General features: G+C 45.2%; 1 protein-coding gene across 2 annotated transcripts; it reads right to left on the bottom strand.

Moving 5' to 3' along the window:
* Window positions 1–88: 88 nt before the first annotated feature.
* LOC307207453 (uncharacterized protein) lies at window positions 89–13208 on the bottom strand. 2 transcript variants are annotated; one of them, XM_079961330.1, is made up of 6 exons: window positions 13077–13208; window positions 10591–11003; window positions 8660–8741; window positions 7295–7377; window positions 6419–6545; window positions 89–3017 (listed from the first exon to the last, which is right to left on the bottom strand). In XM_079961330.1, exons 2-6 carry the CDS (start codon window positions 10948–10950, stop codon window positions 1399–1401), a joined length of 2271 nt encoding a protein of 756 aa, XP_079817456.1. In that variant the 5' UTR covers window positions 10951–11003; window positions 13077–13208; the 3' UTR covers window positions 89–1398. The 2 variants fall into 2 exon arrangements, with proteins under 2 accessions (XP_079817456.1, XP_079817457.1); XM_079961331.1 differs by lacking the exon at window positions 13077–13208 and having other exon boundaries at window positions 10591–11020.
* Between the last annotated feature and the right edge of the window lie 2954 nt (window positions 13209–16162).

The raw sequence follows: 16162 nt of genomic DNA, 5'->3' as shown, positions 1-16162 counted from the left end.
TGGTGACTGGAGTTTGTGCCTTCTTCTGAAACATTTCCTGCACACGTCATTGAGCAAACACCGGCCAGGAAATCACACAGTCCAAAGCTGGAATTATCTCTTTATTAGCAAAACATGATCTTCACAGACTGGGCTGAGTGTCAGCCTTAATGAGCACAGCAGTTCATTCCCTGTATGTGTTACCCCATTACCGCATGACGCGGGTGGCGCTGTGGTCTAAGCCACTGAGCCTCATGAGCTTGCCGATCAGAAGGTCGGCAGTTCGAATCCCCGCGACGAGGTGAGCTCCTGTTGTTCTTTCCCAGCTCCTGCCAACCTAGCAGTTCTAAAGCACACCAGTACAAGTAGATAAATAGGTACCACTGTAGTGGGAAGGTAAACGGTGTTTCCGTGCGCTCTGGTTTCCGTCACGGTGTCCCGTTGTGCCAGAAGCAGTTTAGTCCTGCTGGCCACATGACCCAGAAAGCTGTGTGTGGACAAACATCAGCTCCCTCAGCCTGAAAGCGAGATGAGCGCTGAAACCCCATAGTCGCCTTTGACTAGACTTAATCGTCCAGGAGTGCTTTACCTTTTTTTTTTATAACCCATGAAACCAGTTGCCGAGACTAAAGGTCCCTGCCTTCTCACAGCTGTCTATGTGGGGAGCCATCTCCAGAGCTTTTCCCAAGCAATCAGAGACTGTGCCTGTATGTCCTTCTTTGCTCCTCCCTTTTCATGCCTCTTTTGGTTCTGGGAGAGGAGCTTGTCACAGCAGGAGGGGAAGACATCTGTGAGTCTTCACATTTCTACCTCTTTACGTCCCTCCTCCTATTCACCTGCTTTAGCTTCCCCCCCTGATTCTGGTCTTCTTTCTGCCACAGACTCTCCCAGCTCACTAAGCCCTGTTACCTCTTCAGCTTCCGACTTCTTCTCCTCCCAGACTTCTCCCCCTTCTCCCTCTGACCACTCATTGTTGTCCCACAACCAATCCCTGGGCTCTGAGCCTTCTTCCCTTGATGGTTCCACAGCCGGTTCCTCCACCATTGCTCTGCTTCCAACCAGTCCCCGACAACACACACAGCAAACTTCTCTTTTCCCCTTGTATGAATTCTCTGACGGGAAATGAAACTTTTTTGCAGATGAAGTCCTTTCCATAATCCAATCATTTATACAGTCTCTCTCCATTGTGAATTCTTTGATGATCAGTAAGATGTTTCTTCTGTGGCAATGTAAAGGCCACACCTTCTTAAGTATTTACATAAATGATCCTTTGTGTGAATCCTTTTGAGAAGTGAGTTGTATCTTCTTTCTGAACCCCATTCTATATTCAAACATTAATATGGTTTCGCCCTTTGTGAATCCACTGATGACAACAAAAACGTGTACGTCTCCTGAAGCTCTTTCCAAACATTTTTTTTTTTATAGTTTCTTACCTATGTGAATTCTTTGGTGATTACGGATACTTTTCTTGCAGCTGAAGTTCCTTCCACATTCTAAGCATTTATATGGCTTCTCCCCTGTGTGAATTCTTTTATGTTTCGTAAGGTGAGATTTGTCTCTGAACCCCTTTCCACACACCAAGCATTCGTACGGTTTCTCCCCGGTGTGAATTGTTTGATGGAAGAGAAGGCTAGAACTGTCTTTGAAACTCTTTCCACACTCAGAACATTTATATGGTTTCTCCCCTGTGTGAATTCTTTCATGAGAACTAAGGTGTGCCTTCCCACCAAAGCTCTTTCCGCATTGGAAGCATTTGTATGGCTTCTCCCCAGTGTGAATTCGTAGATGGGAGGTGAGACTTTGCTTCAAGATAAAGCTCTTCCCACATTCCATGCACTTATAGGGTAAGTCCTGTGTGTGAATTCTTCCATGGGAAGTGAGTCTGTGTTTGGAAATAAAGCTGCTTCCACATTCCAAGCATTTATATGGTTTCTCCCCAGTGTGGATTCTCTGATGATTAGTAAGATGTATCTTCCGAGTGAAGCTCTTTCCACACTCCAAACATTTATGTGGCTTTTCCCCTGTATGAATTCTCTGATGGGAAGAAAGGCTAGAACTGTGACGGAAGCTCTTTCCACATTCCAAGCATTCAAACGGTTTCTCCCCTGTATGAATTCTCTGATGGGAAGAAAGCTCACCACTGCGAGCGAAGCTCTTTCCACATTCCAAGCACGTATACGGTTTCTCCCCTGTGTGAATTCTCTGATGAAAAGTGAGACTTGTCTTATGGGTGAAGCTTTTCCCACAATTCAAGCATTTATATGGTTTCTCCCCTGTGTGAGTTCTCTGATGAAAAGTGAGGCTTGCCTTATGCATGAAGCTCTTTTCACATTCTAAGCATTTATATGGTTTCTCTCCTGTGTGAATTCTTTGATGATAAGTGACGCTCTTTTTGCAGCTGAAGCCCTTTCCACACTCCAGGCATTTATATGGTTTCTCCCCAGTGTGAATTCTCTGATGGGAAGTGAGCTTGGCGCTCTGAGCGAAGCCTTTTCCACATTCCAGGCACTTATAAGACTTCTCCCCTGTGTGAACCATTTGGTGATTAGTAAGATATATCTTCCGAGTGAAGCTTTTCCCACATTCCATACATTGATACAGTTTCTCCCCTGTGTGAATTATTTGATGATAACTGAGTCCATGTTTGCAACTAACGCTCTTTCCACATTCCAAGCATTTATATGGTTTTGCTCCACTATGAATTCCACGATGGAAAATGAGTGTGGAGTTTCTCGTGAAGCTCTTTCCACACTCAAAGCATTTATATGGTTTCTCCCCTTTGCAGTTTTGGCAATGTGCTTTACATTTTCTTTTAGAACCAAAACTTTTCCAATAATCCCGACACTTCTTTTTGTTTCTTATATCTGTTTTTCCTTTGACTGCAATTTCATTGTAGTTACTACCCTGAGAGGCTGGGGGTGTATTCCTTCCCATCTTCTCTGCTTCACTTTTCCTTCTCTGCTTTTCATTCTTTGTGCATCTTTCCAGTGACTCTTTTCCAACTCGTTTTCCTTTATTATTGGTTTTCGATTTGTCACCTGCAATGAAGAGAGAAATAGCTAAAAGCCTGTGGACAGAAGCCTCAAAACACTGAATACAATCACTGAACAAATCCATCTGGTACGCAGGCTGAGACCCTCCCTGCCCGCAGACTGTCTCTCCAGAGTGGTGCATGCTCTGGTTATCTCCCTCTTGGACTACTGCAATGTGCTCTATGTGGGGCTACCTTTGAAGGTGACTGGGAAACTGCAATTAATCCAGAATGCGGCAGCTAGACTAGTGACTGGGGGTGACCGCCACGGCTGGTCCTGAAAGATCTTCATTGACTCCAGTATGTTTCCAGTAAGTGTTGGTGCTGACCTTTAAAGCCCTAAACGGCCTCAGCCCAGTATACCTGAAGGAGCGTCTCCACCCCCATCGTTCTACCCGGACACGGAGGTCCAGCGCCGAGGGCCTTCTGGTGGTTCCCCCACTGCAAGAAGCCAAATTACAGGGAACCAGGCAGAGGGCCTTCTCAGTAGTGGCTCCCGCCCTGTGGAACGCCCTCCCACCAGATTTCAAAGAGAAGAACAACTACCAAACTTTTAGACGACATCTGAAGGCAGCCCTGTTTAGGGAAGCTTTTAATGTTTAACACACTACTGTATTTTAATATTGTATTGGAAGCCGCCCAGAATGGCTGGGAAAACTTAGCCAGAAGGGCGGGGTATAAATAATAAATTATTATTATTATTATAACAACTTCAATGCTTGTGATAATGGGAAAACATTGGATGGGAGGCAGATTTTAACTGCTTCTGTTGACTGGTGTTAACTGACAACTGGAGTGCTATGGATTTTGGCCATAGAGATGTATGTTCAGCTCCTAGTGAGAGGTGAATCTCATTGGATGGTCTTCAGCCAATCACACGCTCTCAGTCTAATCAACTTCCCCCTATCTTATAGGTTTGCAAGGCTTATACAAGCAGTAATTCCCCCCCCCCTTTAGATTTTTATTAAATGCAGTGTTAGGATATAAAAGTTTTTAATCCAGAAAAATAAATAAATACTCCTAGATTGGAAGATGGAGACTTCAAGTGCTGGAATAGAGGAAATGTGCAGAAAATATTAGATATATTGAGAAAGATCAGGAGTGGGGGGCCCTTTTTAGTTACTGGCCAAACTTTTTTCTCCATAAGGGGGGTATTATTATTATTTCAGTCAAACCAAATCTGCTCTGTCTCTTATGCTAGTCAGCTCTCTGCCCCAACAGAAAATGGCTGGGATGCTAGTTCTGCCTCCCTAAAAACTCTGAAACTTACATTTTTAAAGGTCTGCTCAGTTCAAAACAGCCAGGTCAAGGACACAACAAAAGGACCCACTAGCTCCCGGTGGAGTACAGGGTCAGGTTTAAGGTGCTGTTTTTGACCTTTAAAGCCCTATGCGGCCTAGGACCCACGTACCTACGGGACCACCTCTCCTGGTATACCCCGCGAAGGACCTTCAGGTCCACAAATGACAACATTTTGGAGGTCCTAAGTCGCAAGGTGGTTAGATTGGTCTCAACTAGGGCCAGGGCCTTTTCAGCCCTGGCCCCGACATGGTGGAACGCTCTGTCACAATAAACCAGGGCCCTGCGGGACTTGACATCTTTCTGCAGGGCCTGCAAGACAGAGCTGTTCCGCCTGGACTTTGGTTTGGACTCAGTCTGACCCTTTGTTGCCCTCCCCTTATGGTTTTGACTTTTAAAATGAGGCTGCATTTTAAATTGCATTTTAACCTGTATTTTAAATTGTTTTTTTTTTTCTTTTTTTCTTACTATGTTTTTACTGAAATTTTATTGGTGTTAGCCGCCCTGAGCCTGGCTCAGGCTGGGGAGGTAAAGGTAAAGGTAAAGGTACCCCTGCCCGTACGGGCCAGTCTTGACAGACTCTGGGGTTGTGCGCCCATCTCACTTAAGAGGCCAGGGGCCAGCGCTGTCCGGAGACACTTCCGGGTCACGTGGCCAGCGTGTCATCGCTGCTCTGGCGAGCCAGAGCCGCACACGGAAACGCCGTTTACCTTCCCGCTGGTAAGCGGTCCCTATTTATCTACTTGCACCCGGAGGTGCTTTCGAACTGCTAGGTTGGCAGGCGCTGGGACCGAGTAGCGGGAGCGTACCCCGCCGCAGGGATTCGAACCGCCGACCTTTCGATCGGCAAGCCCTAGGCGCTGAGGCTTTAACCCACAGCGCCACCTGCGTCCCCAGGCTGGGGAGGGCAGAGTATAAATAAAATTTATTAATATGAATATGATTGTGATTATATTCAGAGAGAATACATTAGATAACTGTCAGTTCAAAGTAAACTGCAGAGGGCTTCAGGGCCTGGAGAAGGAGGAGAACGTCTCTGACCGCCAGAATGAACCAAAGATCAATCTGGGAAAGGACATGTCCGTGGGGACGATCGTTCAATGATCGTTCCAGGCTGCAACCTTTTGTCAGGGACCGTGCTGAGGAGGGGCTACACTGAGGAGGAATGGTGTGAGCCTTTCCCTCCCCCTGACCCTCAATATTCCCAGGAACAGGAGGACAGTTTAGATTTGGAACAGTGTAGATTTGGAACAGGAGCGTCTCCACGCCCATTGTTCAGCCCGGACACTGAGGTCCAGCGCCGAGGGCCTCCTGGTGGTTCCCTCACTGCGAGAAGCCAAGTTACAGGGAATACGGCAGAGGGCCTTCTCGGTAGTGGCACCTGCCCTGTGGAATGCCCTCCCACCAGATGTCAAAGAGAAAAACAACTACCAGACTTTTAGAAGACTTCTGAAGGGAGCCCTGTTTAGGGAAGCTTTTATTGTTTAATAGGTTATTGTATTTTAATATTCTGTTGGAGGCCGCCCAGAGTGGCTGGGGAAACCAAGACAGATGGGCGGGGTATAAATAATAAATTATTATTACTATTACTATTACTATTACTATTACTATTACTATTACTATTATTATTCCTCCGCTGCCCTCCCCAAGGTCGAGAAGTGCTCAGAAAGTCTCAAAGCAGAAAGTGCAGAGAGAACAAGCTCAGATTACAAGAAGTATGAGCAACATAGATTAATAGTGACGGAGGGGGTGTAAGCCTTAATTGGGAGCACCACCATTTCTAGGAGATGTGTTCTTTGTTCTCTCACTGGGATTATTAAAGAATCTAACTGGTAAGACGTTCCTTTCATTTGATCTTCTTATTTACTGCCATGGAGGAGAAAGCCAATTCCCCAAAGCCTGACTCCTTTGCTTCATCAAAAACCCGGCAAAGCTGTACAAAAGGAAGCGGATGAGCCCGTGCCCCATGTGTGGGAAGATCTTCGCCACCCAGTCGAGCGTCAACCGATGCTCCAACACTATTGAGCTACATCAGAATATTGGGGTTCGCCGCGCACAAAAAAGTACTGAATTTCAAAATGGGAATTATGATCCAACAGGGAGCCTTACCCAGAAAGGCCATGATGCCTCTATTTTCCTCCATGACTTCCTTGTGCAGAGCTCTCTGGTCAGGATCCAACACAGCCCACTCTTCTTCTGTGAAATGTACAGCCACATCCTCAAAGGACACTGGACCCTAAAAGAAAAAAGGAAACACCTCCTTGCATATAATATACAGATGAGTGGGGTATAAGTAATAAATTATTATTATTATTATTATTATTATTATTATTATTATTATTATTATTATTTGTGATTACTGACCGGCACATTCCTGTGACGCTGCCGCTCCCCACCAACACCTCTGCCCTGTTAGAATTTCTGCTCCATGATTGCAGTCATGAGATAGTTGTCTATCACATGACGGTGTATGTTTTGACTCTACAGAGTGGGAAGTGACAGAGACAGAATGTTTGTGTTACTGTGTTCCGTGAAGTGGGACTATTGTCCACTGCACATGCTACAGTGCTCTGTGTCTGTTTTATATGTAAACAAAGTAGATTAGCCAAAATGCTGAGTTGCTGAGGTCTGTTACGCAAGCTGCGAACACTCTGCAGATCCCTAAGTGTGCCGATGTCTGTTGGCATCGGTCGCTATGATGTTCGGGCTGAAGAAAGCTTTTGAAGCTCCCAAACGAACAACCAGGAGGGAGAGAACATGCCAGTCGGGCATGTGTCTCTTCCAGGGTCCTACTTGAGTGTAGGACGAGCTCCTGACATCCCCAATCTAATTCATACCGACCTTGAGTGTTTTTGACCTGCTGGAATATGACCTTGAACTTGGAGGGGTGTGTAGAAACTACACACCCCTCTGCTCTCACCCACCCCTGGAAGGTTGCTCAGATAACAATGTGGCCCTCAGTCTGAACCAGTTTCCTTGTCCCACCTGATCCGATTCCACAGCGGCTCCTTCTGCTCTGCCACAAAGAGGAAATGAATGAGGATGTCTTGGCCGCTTCATTCCCTCGCCTGAAGGAGACAAACAAACGTGCCAGAGAGCCATTAGGACATCCTCACCTCTGAAATGCATGCCTAACTTAGAAAAAATCCTAGCTTCATATGTTGTGGTCTTGTAGTAAGATGAAAGCTTACTGGGAAATGATATATAATGAATTGAAAAGGTTGTTTAAAATAACCTTTGTAAAAAACCCGAAAAGCTTTTCTTTTGGGAGTTATAGGGAGAGAACTACCTAAAGTGTACAGAAATTTATTCATGTATGCGACTAGAGCAGCAAGAATTTTGCTTGCCCAAAAATAGAAATAACTTCTAAAATACAGCAAAACAAAACACACCCCATCCCCACCTCTCCTAGGTTTTCGGAGACCTGGCTGGTATTTTCTTAACTGCTGGAGGAAATGTTGGTACTTGGATGGTAATGAATGGTAATGAATGCTGGTGAACAAGGTACATATCTGGTCTGAGAGCAAAACAAGAAAGGAATTTTTGCCTAGAAAGTTCATAGAAGAGGCATCTTTAAAGACCTTCTCAGGTTGGGCAGGTTGAAATGTTATTAATCCTGCTATCCAAAAAAGTGTGTCCCCTGGAAAGCTAAGGTCTGCAAATGGTTTTTCTTAGAGCAGCAGTAAGGGTGATAAAATACCTCCAGGAAAAATGTATTTTTTTTTATAACTGGCACCAATATGAATAAGACATTTGTGTGATTGAATGAAAGCCCCATCACTTAAAGTAGAAAGGAATTCCCTCTTGAAACATCGGATTCACTCTAGTGGGACAGAAATTAGGCCAAGCCTCAATATTAAGACCAGGGCTTTTTTCCAGGTGGAACTCAACAGAACTCAGTTCCAGCACCTCTCAGTGAGGCTACAGGGAACCAGGCAGAGGGCCTTCTTGGTAGTGGCACCCTCCCATCAGATGTCAAGGAAATAAACAACTATCTGACTTTTAGAAGACATCTGAAGCAGACCTGTTTAGGGAAGTTATTAATGGTTGATCTTTTATCGTGTTTAATATTCTGTTAGGAGCTGCCCAGAATAGCTAGTGAATAAATTATTATTATTATTATTATTATTATTATTATTATTATTATTATTATTGGAGGTGTTCACGGTGAGTTCTGATGCCTATTTTTCTAGAAAAGTTAAGACCACCAGAATGTCAGTGGAATTTCCTCAGTACATTTGAGAAGAAGTTGGTTCCAGTTCATTACCTCCAAATAGCAACTATTTCCACTGAAGTTAAATTCACAACATGGAGAGGGACCAAACTGAGATACATCGCACTGATCCTCACCCAATGGCTTCCGTCTGGGGTCTGATAGAGTCGTCTCTGCCGCAGGGGAATCACCTCCCATTTCAACAAACAGACCCTTTACCTGAAAAAATAAGGATAGAAGACATTAAATGGGGAGAAATGACACAGCTGAAAACCTTGATGATTTCTAAATAAATTTGGACAGGGAGTACAGCATTTTGCACCCAGAGTCTGACCTGCTTGGGACCATGTAACAACGCTTGGCCTTTTTAAAAAGTTAATATTGTTTTATTTCTGCTTTACATTTTAAAATATTCATTTAAACAACCTTAAAATATCAATGACTTCCCTTCTTCTTTCCATGGTTCATTTCGCATAACATAAATCCCTGCATATTTTACATGAACTAAACCATTCAGTATTCCATTATTACTTCCATCAAAGCTTATTTACACTGTTGAATTTATCTTAATGCTGCCAGCGTTTTCAAGTGTCCACTATTTCCCCCCATATATTCAATAAACATTTCCCAATCTTCACTAAACATATGTTCTTCTTGTTCTCTTATTCTGTATGTTAAGTCTGCAAGCTGCGCATATTCCATTATGGCTTAAGTTGCCATTCTTCTTTGGTTGAGACCTCACTCATTTTCCATTTTTGTTTTATTGATTCTAAATGCCGTATTAACCTGTCAATCATATAGTATGACATTTGCTAAAATTGTGATGTTCAGCTATGAGCTTACTTTTTTCATGGCTGATTTGTTACTAGTGTTATGTAGATTGCAAGTGTTCTACTGATGATCTGCTAATTATTTTACATAATGTTGTTTCATTATGTTTTGCTATGTTACTGTTATTTATTGTTTGCAAGCCAATTTGAGACTCATTTGAATGTAAAGTGACATGGAAATATAATAAATCAAATCAAATCAAATCAAAATCAGGGCCAGTCTACTAGCGAAGAATTGGAAGAAACAAGATTTACCAACTATTGAAGAATGGCAGATGAAGATGATGGACTATATGGAACTTGCCAAACTGACCGGGAGACTCTGAGACCAGAGAGAAGAGACAGTGGAAGAAGACTGGAAGAAGTTTAAAGAATATTTGAAAAAAATATGTGAATATTTAAATCTTGGAATAGCTTCGGAAGTGGATATAGGCTGTAGGCTTAGAAGTAGAAGATAGTGTATCTTAAAATAGTTTTATTTGTAAGTGATAATATGTGAATATTTTTATGGTAAAAGTAGGTGTGATTCTTTTGAATTATGGTCTGGAGGAGACTCCTGAGAGTCCCATGGACTGCAAGAAGATCAAACCTCTCCATTCTGAAGGAAATCAGCCCTGAGTGCTCACTGGAAGGACAGATCGTGAAGCTGAGGCGCCAATACTTTGGCCACCTCATAAGGAGAGAAGACTCCCTGGAAAAGACCCTGATGTTGGGAAAGATGGGGGGCACAAGGAAAAGGGGACGACAGAGGATGAGATGGTTGGACAGTGTTCTTGAAGCTTCCAGCATGAGTTTGATCAAACTGTGGGAGGCAGTGGAAGACAGGAGGGCCTGGTGTGCTCTGGTCCATGGGTCACGAAGAGTCGGACACGACTAAACGACTAAACAACAACAACAACAACAACAAGGTGTGATTAACAAATGGTTAAAAATCATGATATATGAAACTGCTAAAGATGAAGTAAAATGAAAATCAGATAGGGGGGACTTGGGGAAGCTCACCTAACAATGTTTAGGAAAAATAAGTAGAAGACAAGAATTCGTTTGTATTGTTTATGTGTGTTATTTGTGTTTGGGGGGAAAACAAAAAAGCAAAAAACCAGGGCCAGTCAAAGCAGAGCCTTCCAGATGTTGTTGAATGCCAGCTGCCATGAGCCAATGCTCAGAGATGATGGATTTAGTCGAACAACATCTGGGGGCTCATGTTTGTAGGTTTAATGTAGATTAAACGTTCTCACCTGCTGCTCTGTCTGCTTCTTGTCCTCTGCCCGGCTCAGGAGGAAACCTTCAGCCAGGGCCACTGCCTGGGAACTGGTTTCCGCTCCACATTCCCTGACCCAGTTCTCCATCTCCGGGGGGAGGACAGCCAGGAGCTGCTCCAGGATCACTAAATCCAGGATCTGAGTCTTGGTGTATCTCTCCGGCTTCAGCCACTGACGGCAGAGATGGTGGAGTCGGCTGCAAACCTCTCGGGGTCCCTTAGCCTCCTGGTACTGGAAGTGCCTAAACAGTTGGCAGTGCACATCTGAGCCATGGATGTTCTTCCTCAATGTCTTGTGTCTGCTTCCATCCCAAATTTCCCCAGTGCTCCCAGTCATGATGCGGTCAGGCTGTCTTCCTGCTTCGAGAATCTTGTTCTTCCATCTCTTATCTGCAGAAAAACATTCTCTGATGAAAACATATTTTTCATTTTGATTGCTCATACAGTGGACGCTCAGTTTGCGAACATGATCCGTACGGGATGCACGTTCACAACCTGCAGCGTTCGCAACCACGGACACGCCGTTTACCTTCCCGCCGGAGCGGTACCTATTTATCTACTTGCCCTTTGACGTGCTTTCGAACTGCTAGGTTGGCAGGAGCAGGGACCAAGCAACGGGAGCTCACCCCGTCGCGGGGATTTGAACTGCTGACCTTCTGATTAGCAAGTCCTAGGCTCTGTGGTTTAACCCACAGCGCCACCTGCGTCCCTAGCATGAGGAACAAGGCTACAAATGTGGTAGTGGCAACCCCACTTCTCCTTTCTAACTCAGCCAGGTCCAGTTGCCTCACTCTTGTTCATTATTCACTTTCATTTTATTTATTTTTAAAAAATTATTTGGTTTTTCAGATTAAAATTTTACAGTCACATATCCAACATACGGGACGCAGGTGGCGCTGTGGGTAAAAGCCTCAGCGCCTAGGGCTTGCCGATCGAAAGGTCGGCGGTTCGAATCCCCGCGGCAGGGTGCACTCCCGTTGCTCGGTCCCAGCGCCTGCCAACCTAGCAGTTCGAAAGCACCCCGGGTGCAAGTAGATAAATAGGGACCGCTTACTGGCGGGAAGGTAAACGGCGTTTCCGTGTGCTGCGCTGGCTCGCCAGATGCAGCTTTGTCATGCTGGCCACGTGACCCGGACATCGCTGGCCCCCGGCCTCTTTAAGTGAGATGGGCGCACAACCCTAGAGTCTGTCAAGACTGGCCCGTACGGGCAGGGGTACCTTTACCTTTACCTTTATCCAACATACAACATAAAAACAAGATTCCAAGGAATCTCTTGGACTTCCCTCCTCCCCTTTGTGGGTCCTATCGTTAATCATTCCCTCCTGCATCTTTTGTGATAATTCAAAACCTTCTGCCTCTCCATCTTGGGTTCTTGCATAATCGACTCCTCAGACGAAAATGCTGCTGGTTTTTAGCAGAGCAGCGTTTCGAACCCTCACATCCGAATGCGCACAAAAGCTACAAAACCAGGAAGCCCACCTGGCAAACAGAGAATTAAGAACCATCAGCATGGATAGCAAAGCTGGGGAGGGCGTGGTGCTGATAACACTAAGGATGTGGGTTCGATCCCCCCCTATGGGAGAGCTGCATATTCCTGCATTAAACGGGGTTGGACTAGATGCTCCTCAGGGGTCCCTTCCGACTCTACAATTCTGTGACTGTATGATTATCTGCTCTCATTGAGCAATTCTGCCTCGCAGGCCTGGTAGAGCAAGAGACTCTAAATATCAGGGTTCCAGCCCCCAGGTTGCACAAAAAGATTCCTGCATTGCAAGGGGTTGGATCAGATGAATCATCCTCAGGGTCCCTTCCAACGCTGCGATTTTAGATCGGGGACCTCTTTTGCCTATACTGATGGGGAGGAGAGAAACGAACAAGTGCATAAACAATCATAACAAGAGATATGTTGCCAGCAGGCCAGGAGAAGCCCAAACTCCCATCCTCAACGCATGTTTGCTCCTTAATCATCATCATAATAATAATAATTTTATGGCTTATACCCTGGCCCATCTGGCTGGGTTTCCCCAGTCACTCTGGCCAGCAAAATAAAATATGTGCCAGTTGCATATTTCTGCGTTAAAGGGGGCTGGACTAGATGATCCTCAGGGTCCCTTCCAACGATAATGACAATTCGCTCCCACTGATCAACTCCACCTCGCAGACCCACTTTAAACCCCGGCCTCCCCAAATAGCTCAGCCGGTCGAGCAATAGAATCTCAGGGTCGTGGGTTCGAGTCTCGCATGGGCAAAAGATTCCTGCATTGCACGGGGTTGGAGAAGATGACCCGGGCGGTGCCCCTTGCAATTTTACAATTCTGTGATTCTATCTTGGATAATAGAAAATGGGGAACGGAGACACGAACCACCCCTCTCCCTATTTGTTTCCTGCGGTGGATCTCCTGATCTGCGTCTCCCATGCGACGCCTCCTCCTTTCCACCAAAAAGATGTTGCAGAATCTCACCAAGTTGCAGGAGGAGCCGCAGATGCAGCGCGCGCGGTGCGGGAAAGCAGAGGCTCCTTCCTCTGCAAAGCGGGCAGCTGCTTCTTGCTCTGGAGGAAGCCCCCCCCCCTTCCTCCCACCCCAAATTTCCTCCTTCTCTAGGAATCCGCTTCTTTTTTTAACCCTTGCAAAGCCTGAGCACGAGCACTGCCGCTCTGTGCCAAAGAGGAAACGTGCGCCCTGCGCGCACACAGATGGGAATCCGGGCATCTCCTGGCCCGGGGCGGGGGGGGGGGAGAGACTTGCCGGCACTTCGGGCTCCCAAGCGAACGTGGCGGGGGGGGGGGGGAGGAATCAGTTGAAAAAAACTTTGAAGAGGGGGGGAGGAAGTCTAGTGGTTAGAGCAGCCCTTTCCCATCACTGCACAGGGTGATTCTTTTTTTTTTTTAAGTAATGTTTATTAAGTTTTTAACAAGAAAAGAGTTACAAAACAGTAAAACGAAAAAACACACACACACAAAAATACAAAAACCAAAGTTTAACATACAAAGAAAAAAGAAAAGAAAAAAAATAGAGATCCCTCTTTCTAATATCACTCATTAACTTATTTTCATGACTTCCTCACACCTCCCTTTTTTGTATTCCAATTAAAAATTTGTTCAGCAAATCCATACCCTCTTAATTTACCCTTAATTATTTATCCTCACATATTATAATTTCATATTTTCATCTAATATCAATCCATTCTTGCATATTCTTAGTTTGCCTTGTTGCTAGAACCACTTTGTTTCATTCCAACGTCATTAACATTCAATAATTTTACAGTGTTTCTGTAGATAGATTTTTAATTTCTTCCAATCTTCTTCCACCGACTCTTCTCCCTGGTCTCGGATTCTGCCATCATTTCCGCCAATTCCATGTAGTCCATTACTTGCATCTGCCATTCTTCCAAGGTGGGTAGGTCTTGTGTCTTCCAATGCTTTGCAATAAGTATTCTTGCTGCTGCTGTAGCATACATAAAGTTCTGTCCTTCTTTGGCACCAATTGGCCGACCGTGCCCAGGAGAAAGGCCTCTGGTTTCTTCAGGAAAGTATATTTAAATACCTTTTTCATTTCATTATAGATCATCTCCCAGAAAGCCTTAATTCTTGGGCATGTCCACCAAAGGTGAAAGAATGTACCTTCAGTCTCTTTACATTTCCAACATTTATTATCGGGCAGATGATAAATTTTTGCAAGCTTGACTGGAGTCATGTACCACCTGTATATCATTTTCATAATATTCTCTCTCAAGGCATTACATGCCGTAAATTTCATACCTGTGGTCCACAACTGTTCCCAGTCAGCAAACATAATGTCATGTCCGATATCTTGTGCCCATTTTATCATAGCAGATTTTACCGTTTCATCCTCAGTATTCCATTTCAACAGCAAGTTATACATTCTTGATAGTATCTTAGCTTTGGGTTCTAACAGTTCTCACTGCACAGGGTGATTCTTCTGGCCCACGTGCCAATGCCCTATGCGGCCTAGGACCCATGTACCTAGGGGACCGCCTCTCCTGGTAACGTCCACAAATGGATGAGGAGATTTCACCCCTCCCATATCCAAGAATCTGCTGATGAGTCTGCTGATTCTCAAGAGAGGAGGGGCAGTGTTCTGCTCTCTACTTATTCCGCTCCAGCACCACATCAAAGAGTCAGTTAGTCAGTGTGTTGGAGAGAGAGAGACTGAGTGTTAGAGAGAGATCGTGTGTATAGATAAGGTTGCTGCTAAGAGCCTCTGCAGACATTCAGTGCAGTTCAGCATTCATTTATGCTTAGACTCCATTTAGCTCTGTATATAATTTGTATGATAGTTGTAGATAGAATAAAGAAGATATTCTACAGAGCTGCTCTCCGAGTCGTTTATGCTCTGCTGTACTCTGCTATACTCTGCTGTGCGACGACTGTCTTCTTGTGGAAGTGAATCCGGTGCTCACAACTCTAAGCTGTGAGTCCGCAGCACTGTGACCTGTTCCTGTGCAGAAGGTGGTCTCTGGAAGTGCTACCCAGCTCGCCAAGCCCAGTCGGGGCTGAAGTGCATGAGTCCACTTCGTGGCACTGGCTCAAGGGCGATGCTGACATCGACAACATTTTGGAGGTCCCAAGTCGCAAGGTGGTTAGCTTGGTCTCAACTAGGGCCAGGGCCTTTTCAGTGCTGGCCCCGACTTGGTGGAACGCTCTGTCACAAGAGACTAGGGCCCTGCGGGACTTGACATCTTTCCACAGGACCTGCAAGACAGAGCTGTTCCGCCTGGCCTTTGGTTTGGACTCAATCTGACCCTTATGTTTCCCTCCCCTTATGGTCTTGATCTATGGGCTACTATTAAAATGAGGCTGCATTTTAAATTGCATTTTAACCTGTATTTTAAATTGGTTTTTTTTTTTCCTATTATGTTTTTACTGTACGGTAATTTTATGGGTGTTAGCCAGGAGGGCGGGGTATAAATAATAATAATAATTATTATTATTATTATTATTAATGCGCCCCTGAGCAAGAGTGCTGCTTGTCTCTTTTCTTGGCGTGGGGACAGAGGGGACAAGGAGTTTAATAGAATAAAAGAAGCGTAGTGCTGGAAGGGACCCCGAGGGTCATCTAGTCCACCCTCCTGCAGTGCAAGAGTTAAAGGTAGAAAAAGTGTTAAAGGGGCAAGGAGTAGCGGTGGGGGAGAGAAGAGGGGCAGGAACTTTTTCCAAGCTGCCCGCTTTGAGAATCCAACGACTTCTCTGCGATTTTGGAAAGGATGAATCTTGCCCAGTGCTGCCTGGACTTGAACCCGGCACCCTCTTCGTGCAAAGGGAGATGCTTGGCAACTGGCCTAAGGTCCTTTCCGTAGCGAGGCAACTGGCCTTGTAATGGCTGCAGCTGAAGCCTAAGGGGACTGGGAAGGGGGCAAGCTCGCCTTTCAGTGGCAGTCAAAACCAGGGTGTATAAACCAGTGTATATAAAAACACAATAAAACGTCAAACGTTAAGAAGCTTCCCAATACAGGGCTGCCTTCAGATGTCTTCTAAAAGTTGTGTATCTCCTTGACATCTGGTGGGAGGGAGTTCCACAGTGTGGGT

Source organism: Podarcis cretensis (assembly GCF_951804945.1).
Source record: "Podarcis cretensis genome assembly, chromosome: 2".
NCBI lineage: Eukaryota > Metazoa > Chordata > Lepidosauria > Squamata > Lacertidae > Podarcis > Podarcis cretensis.
The sequence above is the reverse complement of the archived record's forward strand: the minus strand, read 5'-3'. Positions and strand labels throughout refer to the sequence as shown.